Consider the following 14,330-nt stretch of genomic DNA (forward strand, 5'->3'; position numbering starts at 1 on the left):
CAGAGCAGCAAGCAGATGATAATGCTCTACCTAGTCCAAGACACACAGCTCAATCTCGCTGAAATTCTTTGTACCAACCAATGTCTGCTTCACCTGAGATGGAAGGGAAGGCAGAAACCCTGCTTTCAGCTTAAACCCCATGGGGCACTTGTGTTGGTGAACAATCTGTGCCATGATTCAGCTCCTTTCTGCCTCTTTTGTGCTACAGGGATCTTGACACATGGCACCTTGGCAAACAATCCCATCCTTTCTGAAGAAATGAGGCAGTGCATCCATTCTTCAGGATATATAATGCCTTTCCACTCTTAGATGACTTGAATCACAGTAACCTACACATACTGCTGCCCCTGTGTGGCTTCAAGAAGTGGCTCCAATCCTACAGGTTGACTTGTAGGTTGAGGGCCAGTTATATCTATGCCTTGCATATACTGAGAATGCAGCTTACTATTTTGGATTCCATGAGGGGCAGTGGTGGGTCCACAACTACTGGCAATTTGTGTGCCCATGTCCTGGGTAAAAAGTGGAGGAGGGAAAAGGTAGTTGAAAAGAATTGAGACAGATGCACTTACTGTCTGCAGCAGTAACTTCCATGTGCATGACATCATTTAGTTCATGTGCTTTCACTCACACCTCTTATTTAAACCTCCAAGAAATGTTATTGGATAATATCATCATTTTCCTTTTCAGATAAGAAGATAAAGCTCAAGGAGGCCAAAGCATTTGCCCCAGTTATAGGGCAAAGCCAGAATTCACTGCTAGGTCTTTTATCCTTCTTAGCAATTGGAAGGAAGGCAATGAATTCCTCAGTAGCAGGGGGAGAAAGGAACAAACAAGGATGTACAAATTGAAGGCAGAATCTCAAAGCTGTGTGCTCGAGACAGAAGCACTGAAGACCTTCCAAGCAGGAACATTCACAGTTCATCCCCTGGGGAGACACTGCCTCATTTGTGTATTGTCTCAAGCACCACATACCTCTGGGGACCTCTTGATTTTAAGCAGATTTATAAGTAATTACTATAAAAGAGGAAGATAAAATGAAAAAGGTCCTCCCTGCCTGGATTTTCATAGACAGAAAAAACATATCATTTTAGCACCTCATTTGAGTTTTGTTTTTTAGGCCAATTTTTCCACTTGCTGGCCTCAGTGTGAGCAATCTCCTGCATCCCAAGAAGCTGCAGGGGCTTCTATTCTTTCTCAGAGATGCTCTCTCTTTGAAAGATAAACCCTAATCTGGAGAGGGCTGTGCCATCTCAGAATCAGTCACAAGCTCACATGCTGTTTCCCAAATAATAACTGTCCTCACAGAAATCTTATTTTACCCCAGAAATAAACCTAGCTTTTATGATGTCCTCAATTCTGGGTGATCATACAATCAAACACACATTCTCACTTTTCAAGTGGGGACCAATGGATAGCAGTCAGAAAAAGGCTTTCAAAAGACTGAGTACATAAAAGGGGCCACTGTGCCACTCTCCCTCCTTTCCTGTGCCCAGGACCCTCTTACATCTACCTGGTGCACCCCTTCCTTTCCACCAGGAGCTGTTGGCACAGGGTGAGATGGACCCATTTGCCCTTCACCTTGGCTCTGAGAAGACAAAGTTTGCCACAATCTCAAAAGGTGAGGAAAACGAAAATGTCATTGGGTCTTTTCACTTCTGAAGAAATCCAAGACCTCTGAGAACCTTGGAGAATATAACACAACTCAATTTGATTTAGCCTTCCATGATAGGTTTCTGAAATCTCTTCCTCATAGGCTGCAGGTGCACTTTCGTACCTTGCCACTAGGTGGTGCAAAAGGAACAGTAAGGCCCTGAGTCCTCTCCCTGGGAAGGTGGTATTCGTCAACCCCAGAGTCTCCAACTCAAGAGGGAAAACTCCAGGGTGGTTCTACAAGGTGTTAAGTATATTAATTTGTTTGAAAGGATACACAAAAGTCACCCATGGTTAAAATTTATCAAGGAGCCACCCTGAGACCTGGGTTGATTTGGGCATCCAGGTAGGAGCTTGCACTACAAACACCCTTGGGAGAGTGGACAGCTGGGAATTTTGTGCTATCTAAATTTTGGTTCATGCCTTGAAATATCCTGCTGTGTGTGTGTGTCCCCTGAAGTCTGTGTGATTGGAACACACATGAGGCCTGGGGTGTCCAAGGGTGTGAGGAGCCCTCCTCACTGCACACCAAGAGACTGGGTTGACTAGGGAAGAAAACACAGTTTCTAACTATGAGTGCAGAATTCTGAACTAGAATTTTCCAGGTAGTCATGAAGGTGTACTTTTAGGCTTCACCTTTCTCTTAGATTTAATCATTCACTTTGAGAATCTACACAGGAATGTGAACTTCCACTTGTATTTATGCCCAAGGTTTTATAATAATAGAGCCCTGGCATTCCTCAGCCAAGTGTCTACACATCTTACCTAGTCTCCAAGATCACCTCCTACCAGGGCTATTTGCTCTTCCTCCTGACACTGACAGTGCAGTCACAGCTGGAGTGGATTTCTAAACCTAATGCAGATCTGACACCTCCGTGTTTCACAATGCTGGGCCAAACCAATCTCCTCATCAAGGTTTGTAGACTGTGCTGCCTCTCCAGTCATATCAGGCAGCACTCACTGCCTGCACCACCGAACTCAAGCTTTGGCCCTGGCCCAGTCAACCTTCTTTCCTGTTTGTTCCTTTGAAGAAACTTTACTTCCTCAGGCCCCAGGCCCTTTGTATCCCCTACTCCCTCTTCTTTCTCCAACCCTTCCTCTGATGGGCTTCTCCCAGGCTTGCTGATCAGCCAGGTAACATAGCTAGAAACCGCGCCCCCCCCACCCCCCAACTGCATCTCAATTCATTTGTCTATTTAATCCCCTGCAAAGCACATACACTAGGGGGCAGCAATTCTCTCCGTAAAGGACCAGATGGTTCCGCTTGCAGCTCTGACCTGTATGCAAACAAGCCACAGAAATGAGTAAATTCAGAGTTGTTTCAAGGTCCTGATAAAACTTTACTTACAAAACTAGGTGGTGGACGGCCTTTGGATTCTAGGCCACTGTTTGCCATTACTGTAATTTTCCTATTTGTTCACTGACTACATCTTTTCCCTTCTGTTCTCTGTGTTCACTGTATTCTGTGTTTTCTGGAGGAATCTCCAGTGCTCAGTCCTGGGGAGATCTGGCTGGCATACCACAGACACTGGGCTATCTTTTAAATGCATGTGTACATGGATATTATTAGGTAACTGCATTGCTCTTTTCATCCTGGTGAATCTCTGGGTTCATAGTGTCCTTTTTTCCAGCACCTTTTTCTTCTGGCAATTTAGCTTTCCCTTTCTCATCAGAAGAGGTGACTAAATCCCTGCAGGGTGACAGGGAAAACCATCCACAATCTGGGAAACCCATATAAGAGCACCAAGAGGTGATGTGGCTCCCACACGTGGCAGAACACAATTAGAACGGATGGAAGGGAGCAGTAGCTCTTAGTCGTGTAAATGCAATTTACTCATGGTGAATTTTTAATTCTGGGCAATTCCCAACATTGTCCTATTTTCCAAACTATTCCTGGGCACTTTTCCACTGTCTAGGCTTAGGCTTAGCAGAAGTAAACTACATTAATATCAGCTTATGGAAAATCTGATTAGAACCACAATCAAAATAAAATAAGCAAAGTTACCAAAACCCTTAAACTATTATTTTAACATCAGATAGGAAAGGGACTTTCAGGGACAAATTTAGTAAAAATGGAGACCAGTGCAAACTAAATGCAGCCCTCTCCCTGCCTGTTGTGTCAAGAATCCCTTCTTTTTCTAGAAGAATTGGGTTGGGGTAAGCAACAGTAGTTTTGAGTACATTTAGAGGGCTGAAAGGGGAGGAACTGCACAGGATAGAGTAGAAAGGGGAACATCCTTTGTGTTATAAGGTGGCAACTACCAGAGTATAACTGTGGGGGTTTCTAGAAACACCCAAGGATGAGTGTCCTGGTAAGCTAGCTCAATGGGAAACCTGATTTGCAGGATTTGCTGATTTCTAGGGAGTAAATGCTCCCACCAGGGATGATTTCAAGACCCTACTGTTATGTCACCAAGTTGGGAAAAGATGCAGACAGACCATTCTCAGGGACAGAACCACACATTCCAGTACCCATTGCTCCAATTCACTCAATGTTAAAATGGACCAGAGTAAACTACACAGCTCAGCCTGGCCCCGTATTCTTCCTTCTCCATTGCCCTGGCCATCCCTCAGATCCCATACCACCCAGAGTTGGGTGGGGGATTTACTTGGGTCTCTTGAATATATTGGCTACAAAGTCTATGAACCCATGGGTCAGCCCTTGCATTGTCTAATGATGGAAATCACCTCTCCTGCTCTCCTGACTTCCTCTGTTGGCAGGTTAAAAAAAAAAAAGGACCTGTTTATCATTTTCAGAAGTCAAACACAGCAAATGTTCAAAAATACATTCCTAGCAATGTCAACTGAAGAGAGGTGAAAATATAGGAGGCACTGCTTTTGATAATTGGCCCACATGGAAACCAAATGGAATAGTGACACCCTGGCTTTCCCTGATAATGATTTCTCCCACAAGTGTGTTCTGGATCAATCCGTAGTGACTTACAGAAGGTAGCACCAGCAGAAGCGGTGTCAGAAAATGTGTGGAGGTGGGTTTTTTGTTTTGTTTTGTTTTGTTTTTGTTTGTTCATGTTCACAATGAAGGTGGGGAAAGAATGCTATTAGATGCTTTGGAGGATAAGACCCAGAAATATCCTAAAGACAAGACATTCCCACCACCCAAAACATCAATGGCACCCTGGTAAGAGACACTGGAAAATACCAAGGAAAAATGTCATTGACAAAAAAAAATGGTATTCAGCGATCCTAAGTGTGAAATATTCTCTTCCCTTCTGGAACCCCATTGTATCCTGGTTGTGAACAGTCTCTTCCTCCAGGTCACCTAAATTATAACTGCAAATTATATATTGCCTTGGCTTTCTCAGCAGGTATTGCCTGCTCCCACTGCAACCTACCACTCTCCTTGCCCTATAGTCTCCAAAGATGCTGCTTTGACAGCTCAATCATTTCCAACAGTCAAATTCCAGAATCCAGGTGCACCTAAGTGCCAATTAGCTATTTATGTTGGGACTTGCTTCTAAAAATATTCAAACAACAAAGAAAACCGAAATAAGATAGAATGCGATTAGAAATGCTCAGCAGAGCACTCCTCCTCTCTGGCTTATCAGGAACTTGAAGTCAAGTGATTTGAAGGAAGGTGAAGGCAAACAAGTACAAAAGAACAAGGCTTCTAGAAGTGAACAGAAGCCTGGCCCACCCCTCTGGGAGGTGATCTGTGATCTGCTTCAAAGTAGGGCTGTTGGGTACAGGCTCAGCAAGGTGTCTGGAAAGACTAATTGTGCTTACTGGCAAGGAATCTACACCATAGCGGCCCTGTGCCTGCTGAAAGGGCACTAAAAGCAGAGATTGCTACCTCAAGTCCCAGTTGCAGCTCTGCACTCATCAGCATGTTGTTCACCCTCTTTGATGCCAGATTTCCCTCAGGAATATCCTCCGCTGTGAACCTTGGGGATATTGTAAAAGTACAGTGCTGGCCAAACATACTGAAAGTTAAAAGTTATCACAGATAACTGTGCTGGGTCCCTACCACAATTTTCACAACTTAATATCCAGTCCAAGAGTGCTTTGTAGGGGACCAACCACAATTGCAAACACATGGCACTTATGTGTGCAGGTGCCATTCTCAGGACATCATTTATAGCTAACTCACCCAACCTTCACATTACCATACCAGCAGGAGGCATCACACCACTGGACAAAAGGAGACAAGAGGCAAAGAGCTGGTAAGCAACCGACTGGGTCACCCAGCAAGAGCCTGGAAAGGAGGGGACTGGAACCCAGGTTGCTGTACACCTGAGTCTCCACTCTTAGCTATGAGCCTGTATTGTGCCCTTCACAGAGAAAAGGCATGGGGGACTTTTCGTTGGGTTCTGAGTGCAAGAAAGATGTCCTTCAATCAGAAGCACTAAAATCAATGTTCTTTGCTTTGATTTTTCCTTTGGAGAAAAATCACAGGATAATGGTAAAATACTAAATTGTGTAATATTCTCCCTCCCAAAGGTCTTTTCAAAATCCAGATGCCAAAAACACAATGGCAACAATCAATTGAAGAAACTGGGACCATACAGGAACCCATCTCACACTAAACACAAAATTATAAGCTAGAAAACAGTCACCCTTTCCTGAAATACACAACGGAGCACGTCACAAGTTTCTTTTATTTATGTTTTAATTACGAAAGTAATCCAAGTATGGTGCAGAAAACAGGTTTAAGGGAGAAAGACCTTTTACTCTACCAATCCAATCCAAACCTGGCATTATTTCAATGCCCTCCTTTTATGTCTTTTTTTATTTTTTTCCTAAGCATTTTACTCATTTTTTCAGATTTGTCATTGCCATGAACATTTGGGTTTGCAAGCAGCCTGACAATCTATTTTTAAATAAAAGAACAGACCATTCCTAGGAGGAGATGGGCAGCAAAACATAACAGAGTGCTATAAAATGCCTGTCTCTCTCCCAAAGGAAGGTGTCTCCTGTGCTGTATTATTGGAAGTCATAGTTTTTCAGCTGAATTTTGCTTAAAAGATGAGCTGACTGCCCGTTCCCATGGGTACCTGCTCCATAATGAGAGTTTCTGAGATGGTAATCAGCACTCCGGGCCAAGAATGAATGAGGCCACTGCATTTTCCAGACTGTGGGAGCTGAGCAAGGGCCAGCAAACATCTGGGAAGGAACAACACGGATCCTCAGGAACCCCAGCTAGACCAGGGGCTGCAGCGGGGCTGAAATCTTTCTTTGTGGAATTTTGGGCATCTGAGAATACCCGACCATGTGTATTTACATATGTGATGAAAGTGGTAAGCCTGTTGAAAAAACCCTTTCCTGTCTTAGCAAAGTGTGCCTTTTTACCAATGGACCCTAGAGAGACCCAGTAGTGAGCAGTCAACAATCTGTGTTTATCCACTCTGTAGAAAAACCAGCCTACCTTTCTTTTCCCCCTTTTGTGTGTGTGTGTGTGTGTGTGTGTGTGTGTGTGTGTGTGTGTGTGTGTGTGTGTATGTGTATGTGTGTGTGTATACCACGGATTTAACCCAGAGGCACTTTAGTGTGTGTGTGTACACAAGGGATTTTACCCAGAGGCACTTTACCACTGAGTCACATCCCCAGTCATTTTTACTTTGAGACAGGGCCTCCCAAAGTTGCTGAGACTGGCCTTGAACTTGCGATACTCTTGCCTCAGCCTCCTGAGTCACTGGGTTTATAGGAGTGTGGGTGGTACCTGGCATCCATCTTCATTGGTGAATAGGGGGTAACCAATTCAAAATAGTCCTTACATCTGGACAGTCTGTCTCTAAACATAAGATTCTATACCCGGACATAGGGTTACCAACTATATAATCCAGTAAAAGCCAGAGGCTGCAAACCACGACCTGGGCTGTGTTCTATTAGGCTGCTGACACTGCATCAATAACATAAATTTCAAAATTAGGGAACTTTTTGTTAAAAGTTCATTATTCATCATGACAGGCGAGCTCCTGCTCACCCCTGCCTTATTTTGCTCATAAATAAAAGGTTTTCCCTGTTTTTCTAGTCCAAATTGTCACTCACAAAAGGACAGTCCACAATTCAGGAGCAAGAAAACTGCACGAGCTGGCAATGACTTTACTTGTTTCCTGTATGAACAGGTGAGTTAGGCTGGGGAATTTTTTCTAGACTTCTCTCTTTTTTGAATACTGAGAAAAGAGGGGAGATGGAGTCACTCCAGTGGCCTGGGGTTTGTTGACCTGGCATCCACCTGGTACCTTTGTGACTCCTCACAGCATCGAAAGCAAAAGGGTCTGAAAATAATGACCCATGACATTCTCTCCACCAGGTCAACAGGTTAAATATACATACGCACTTGAGACAGCTGGTTCTTTTCATATCTAAGTTCTGTGCAAGGAAAGAAACTACTACAATCTACAATCTCCCCCCAATACCATGGGACAACTATGAAAATTCAAATTTGTAGCGGATGTCAAAAGTATGACAGCAAACTTTGCAGCAGGTACTCTTCAAGCTATATGTCAGCAACATTGTGGGGTATCCAGAGCAAGTCTTGCACAATACCATTTCAAGAAATCAACTGAATCATCTGTAGAAAGTTCATTTTTTGAAAATTGTTTGTGATCATTAGAGGAAACTTAGAGCTATACAGAAATGTTTTTAAAAAATGTTAACTCACAACAGCAAAAACAAAAGATATCACTGTTATTTTCTTTCTATGCATTTTAACATAATAGGAATTATAATGTGCAAAGAATTGATCTTTTACTTTGAAGCCCAGGAGCTCTCCATGCATAAACCAAGACCTATTCAATTTAAATAACACCAAAGTGAACATTTTGTGCATACAACAGTTTGTTTTCTCAACAGGGTTCCTAGCTTAAATGGTCTGACTATTTTGAAGTCTCTTGATGCAATTGCTAGAAGGTGGGCTGCAAAGGGTATATCTGCATTTATTTTTGTCATGTTTCTGTAAACCTCAGAGCAATGATGTTTGAAAAACAGGCGCATAAGTGATTCCTGGGAACTCGAAACACAAAGGAAAAAAGCTGTCATCTTTCTCATTTCCCCTCTACTTTTGACACGGGTGGAGGGTGATTAGTACAGGGAATAGACCAGACACAGCAGGGAGGAGAGACCAGACACAGCAATTAAAACAGTTAAATTATTTTTGAAGTCCAACTTTGGGAAAAGAAATTGAATGAGGAGTTTATGCATTTACATCAAATTGATGTGCAAACTACACAGGTGCTCTTGCTAAAAACCTATGTCCAAAGCTTCCTTCTGTTCATCCTAATAATTAACAAGGGAAAAGTCTGGGAATTTTTAAAATAAGAACAGGTAGAGAGTTGTGGATATAGCTCAATGGTTGGGCTCTTGCCTATCATGTGCAAGGCCTTGGGTTTGATCCCCATCACCACAATAAATAGATGATAGAAGATAGATAGATAGATAGATAGATAGATAGATAGATAGATAGATAGATAGATAGATAGAGTGGAATTTCTTATAGATAAACAGAATTTCTCACCTTTCTGAGTCTGGCAAGTAGACCTGCCACGTGCTCATGCTGTTCTGACTTAGCAAGATCCTCCGCTGTCTTTCCATCCTGTTGGAGAAAAATTATATGTTTGTTTTCTCTGCAAAACAAAGCTGTATGTATCTTCCACACACCCAATCTATGGGTCTGAGGTAGAAAAGTAACAGGCATCTACACCAAATCAGGTAAACAAAAAGTATGTCCTAGAGTGTTTCCTTATATGGGGAATCCTTATTTGGTTGCCCAGGAAAAGATAAGACAGAAACAAAGTACGCAGTGGTGTCTTGGGATACTACAAAGAGATGTCTCAACCACCATGGGCTTTAATCAATACACATTAGCTGGCTGATTACTCCATCCTGAGCCCCTCTCCAATCAGGAAGATGACCAAGAATGTTATTAGATGCTAAATTCTAGTTAGTGCAAGCTAATGTCTTATAGTCCTCACACAGACAAGCCGAGCACTTGTACGATGCCAACTCCCAGTAATCACTGCACATTCCAAAAAAAAGGCTTGTCAAACAATTTTGATTTAAAGATTTTTGGTGAACATACAACAAGGACCTAAGGGCCCACAGCACTATGGTGCTTACTTTTTAATTAGAGACTTCACAGGGCCGAAGTTTCATACTGAATGAATTTACTTGTTTCTATACCATGAATATGCATAAGGGCTAACATTTATTGAGAACCTTTTGGTAAGCCATGCCAGACCCAGTTCTCATTGCTTTGCATGCATGAATCCCTGGCATCACTCCTGGGAGGTGGGAGCTGTCACTGTGCCCACAACACCAAGAGGGAAATGGTTGCTTAGGGGGATGTTCTGTTGCAGTTTTGGAGATCCTTTAAATTCAAAAGTTCAAAAGATGGAAGCAATCTTCAAATAAAGTTCACCTTGTTTTTTCTCTATCAGTATTTATCAATATCACTTAAAGTGTCATCCCTGTATAACCATAGGAACGCCCAAAATCTGTCTACCTGGAAACCTCCCAATTCCTCAACTCAACTTACTCTCTGAGACATACATGGGGTCCCATTAGCCCAGCATTTCTCAATCTCAGCACTGTAACATTTTAGTCTAGAAAATTTTCTGTTATCAAGGTTGTCCAGCACCCTGTAGGATGTTTAGTAGCATCTCTGGCTCTACGCACAACGTACTAGTAGCATCTCCCAACTCTGATTTTGGTTACAACCAAAAAAGTCTCCAGACAGTTTTATGTGTTCCTGGGGGGCAAAGTTGCAAGGCTAAGGACCCCTGCTTCAGGCTGAGGGTGGAACTCAGATGGATGCTCCAGAGGAAGGATGCTTCCCAAGCAGGATTGCCCAGCTCTCTCTGCTTCCTTAAAATTCTGAAATGTGTCAAGTTCTTTTCTTAAATTTCTAAACTAAGTGGGTAAATGCCTCCAGTTTGCTCTGGGGTGAATTAGGTGGCTTAGGGGATACCACATTCCCAAAGAGGGGTTCATGCCAAACCATCTGGTTCCTTTACTAATAAGTGAAGGCCTTCACAGAGGTTGGACTCTGCGAAAGAAAAAGAGCAGGTCTGGAGGAAGAGAACTGGGTGACTGGGACCTTCAAAAGATGGTCTAAGACTGGTGCTCTGGGGACAAGCAAGACAGAATTAGCAGGTTTTATTTCTCTTGGCAATGTATTTGGCATAGAAGTCCCATCTGAATAACCATACCCCTCCCTGTTCAAAATAGTAACAGGCTGTGCCCTGCTATAAGACGAAGATTCCCACCCTTCCCCTGGCCAAAAAAGCAGGGCACACTCCAGTCCTACTCACTCCTCCACCTGCCCAGGGATTCTCTGTGCTGTGCTCCCCCAATTCTTCACAGTGCTCCATGCTCTCCACATTCCTCTGCCCACTTTCTGCCACTCAGCCTTCACACTCCAGGTAATGGCTCCTTCAGGGAGTGGTTTTAACCCCCTCTGCTCCCTTGGAAACCCACTCTTTCCTGTCACCACACTTGACCCACTCAGAGACTATAGATGAGCTATTAGAATTCTTTGTTCAAGACTCCCATTTTCTAGAAGTTTCTGAGAGGACATACCTCTCATTGCTATTATAATCCTGTTAGTAGTGCCTCGGAGAGTATATGCTGAGTTTTTGTAGAATGAGTATGAGACACTGAGTGACATTTCATTAGCAGAACACCCAGGAACCAGTGGGAGGAGCACTGGAAGCTGAGGATGAGCTTTTGGGTGGGATTAATAATGGAGCATCACACCCTGGTCCCTGCACAGCAGGGTAGTGTAGATTTTATCATGTGGGTTAGGAGGTACCCTTAGAAGAGGACCAATCCCATGCAGAGTATTTATAGTAATTGAGCCTGTAGAAAAAGCACACCTCAACAACAACAGATTCACTACTTTGTGAAAGAGAATGACATTGTAATAACATGAATGCAGTCAGGGAGGCAATATCCTACAGAGGTCAGCAAACATTTCCTATAAAAGACCACCTCATACATGTTTTAGGGTCTGTAGGCCATATGGTCTCTGTTGCAACTCCTTATCCCTAATACTGTAGCATGTATAATCAGAGACAATACTTAAATAAATGGGAATGGCAGTGTTTCAATGAAACATGTTAACAAAAACAGGCAGTGGGCTGGATTTGGCCCTGTAGATCATGGTTTGCCAACCCTTTGATGAATTTCAAGAAATGAAGCTCTACTTCCATCCTCAGGGGTCTGAAATGGGCTACCATATTAAAATAACACTTGATCTTGGAGAATTACTTTATGTCAGCAATGCTTTAATCTGTGAGTTTCAGGATTCTCCCATGTAAGAGACAGTCAACCCACTGCTGAGTCATCAACAACTCAAATGATAATATTTCACAGCAGTAAGAAGACATCATCTTATTATCTTAACTATTGTTCCTCTTTGGTATTTCATGAAATGTGAATCAAAGGATTTTCTTCTGCTAAGAGGTACTAGGTCTGAACTGGGGAGTGAAAAATGAGAAGAACTAAGTCATATTTAAAACTATTTTGGAGACCTGGCAGCAGAGGTGAGCTCTTTAAGTGGTGGAGAGCAGCTCCCTGCCTCATGGCAATCTGGCCTCATGGAGAAAATACTACAACCCTGTCCTTTAGGAGGGCCCTTTTTTCCTCTTGCTCCTCCTAAAGGAACAGGGGCATCCAGTGCCCTGGGGTAGAGAATGAGCATTTAGAAAAGGGAAACACATACATCTAATCAAAATTACAGCAGCACTGTTGTGTAACAGGGAAAACAAAAGACCAGTGAGAACCAGTGGGAATTTCTGGCAGAGTGGGGCCTGTTGAAATGAGAATAGGATGAAACATTAACCAGATATTAAACTGAGTTTGTGTGGGCAAATGTTTATGTAACTGCAGCGGAGGAGTTAAAGCTTAATAGCAGCTTGTCTACCGTAGAATGCAGTTGCCAAGCAATACCTTTCCCCTCACACCCTTGAGGCAAGAGAAGTTTCCAACAGCTCTCTCCTGCTAAAAGCCAGAGTACTCACCGAGGTCAACGCTTCCACATTGGCTCCCATCAGGCAGAGGTACCTGACCACATCCAGGATCCCGTTGTTGGCTGCAAGGTGCAGAGGAGTTCGCCCATACTGGGAAGAGAAAAAAATAACAAAAAGAAACCTCAAGGTTGTTGCTCATGAGACTCTTTGGTTCATATTTTGTGACTGTTGAGGAAAATGCCTAGGGAGTATATTCTAGGAGACCACATGAGGTAGGGGAATCTGGGGCCTACCAGAAGGCAAGAGGAGGCAGGCCAGCCAGGCAGAACATCTTCAAGTACTTTACTGTTTAAAGAGTAATTTCAGAGGAATCCAAAATGGCAGACTAGAAGGAGGCTGCGTTGCTTGTCGCTCCATAACTCCGGTTTCAAGCAGAGGATATCTGTTTCTTTGTGAGGCAGTTTTTGCTACTTATCGATTCCCTGGTGTTTACCCCATTTGTCTACTGTGATGACCTGCAGTTTGCCAGCATATCGACGACTTTTTTGAGTGCAGATTGCTCACTGTCAGGCACCGATCATCCGCCATTTGCCTGCCTCTCGCCTGTCCATCTCCTGCCTTACACCTATCCATCACCCAGCACATGAGGTTCTCCTCCCAATCATCCGACAACAGTCAGCAAACTGATCGCTGACTGCCAGTGGAGCACCAGCTGCCTGCTGTTGCCTGGGAGTTCACTGTTCCAGTACCTGCAGGTTTGATTACACGTGGCTGCCGCCATTTTGAGACAACAGCCAGACCCTATAGGACCCCTGGCCGCACTGACTGAGTCCCGCCAACAGGATCCCTCAGCCAGACTGATCACTCCCTACCTCTGGGGCCCTCACATCGACTGACTGCTCCCTGACACCAGGGCCACCAGACCAACTGACTGCGCCCTATCACCGGGACCCCAGACCGACGGATTGCACCCGGCCTCCAGGATCCCACAACCACACCAAACACACCGGACCTCCAGGACCTTGACCAACCGCATCCCGCCTCCAGGACCTCCAGCTGACCAGGTCCACACCCTGAGCTGCAGTTCCCCATTTGCCAACACATTTCGAAGACACAGCGGCCATCTTGGATAATCCAGGAAGTCATAGCTCTGATCTTTAGGTGGGGCAAATCCCATCCTGAGATGCTTTCTGGAGGCTTGAAGCTCATTGTCAGGTACCTCTCATGCATCAGGCTACTGAACACTGGGAGGTTTCATTACTATATGACTGTTATACTGAAGATTTTCTTTTTTCTCCTTATAGAAAAAATTTAAGTTTTATTTCTTTACTTTTCTTGCTCTCTTTTCCTTTTGTTTACCTGTTCCCTTGGAGTCTCTTTCTCCCTTTTCTGCATGCTAACATCCAATTTCTTTTGATTACACTCTCACCCTTTCTATTACCTAGAACTTCTGTATAATCTTTTCTTATCCCATTAACAGCCACATTCTACATCCCTCTGCATCCTCTTTGTCCTCCATTAAAAACTGCAGACCTTATTGCAAATCTCCTTGTTTTATTGAAGATAATATTTTAACTCATTCTGTTTATTATGACAATTTTGTTATTGTCCCCATAGGGGCTATCTGGTCTAGGATTGCATACTGTCTGAATTGGGCACTGCTAATATTGATCTCCCCTTAAAGAAAGGGTTTTGGAAACCTATAAGGCCACTATAAGCCTATAGGGGGAAATCTGCAATACGCCAGATCTG

General features: G+C 43.6%; 1 protein-coding gene across 4 annotated transcripts in view; it reads right to left on the reverse strand.

Annotated features, from left to right (window-relative positions):
• Positions 1-14,330, reverse strand: part of DAPK1 (death associated protein kinase 1) — a 192,483-nt gene that overhangs the window by 24,927 nt on the left and 153,226 nt on the right. For all 4 annotated transcript variants that reach the window (XM_079113369.1, XM_079113371.1, XM_079113370.1 and 1 more), the window contains 2 exons: positions 12,630-12,728; positions 9,125-9,202 (listed from right to left, as the gene is read on the reverse strand). In XM_079113369.1, the coding sequence (XP_078969495.1) occupies positions 9,125-9,202; positions 12,630-12,728 (177 nt within the window). The remainder of the gene's footprint in view (positions 1-9,124; positions 9,203-12,629; positions 12,729-14,330) is intronic.

The sequence above is a fragment of the Sciurus vulgaris genome (genome assembly GCF_902686455.1).
Source record: "Sciurus vulgaris genome assembly, chromosome: 15".
Taxonomy (NCBI): domain Eukaryota; kingdom Metazoa; phylum Chordata; class Mammalia; order Rodentia; family Sciuridae; genus Sciurus; species Sciurus vulgaris.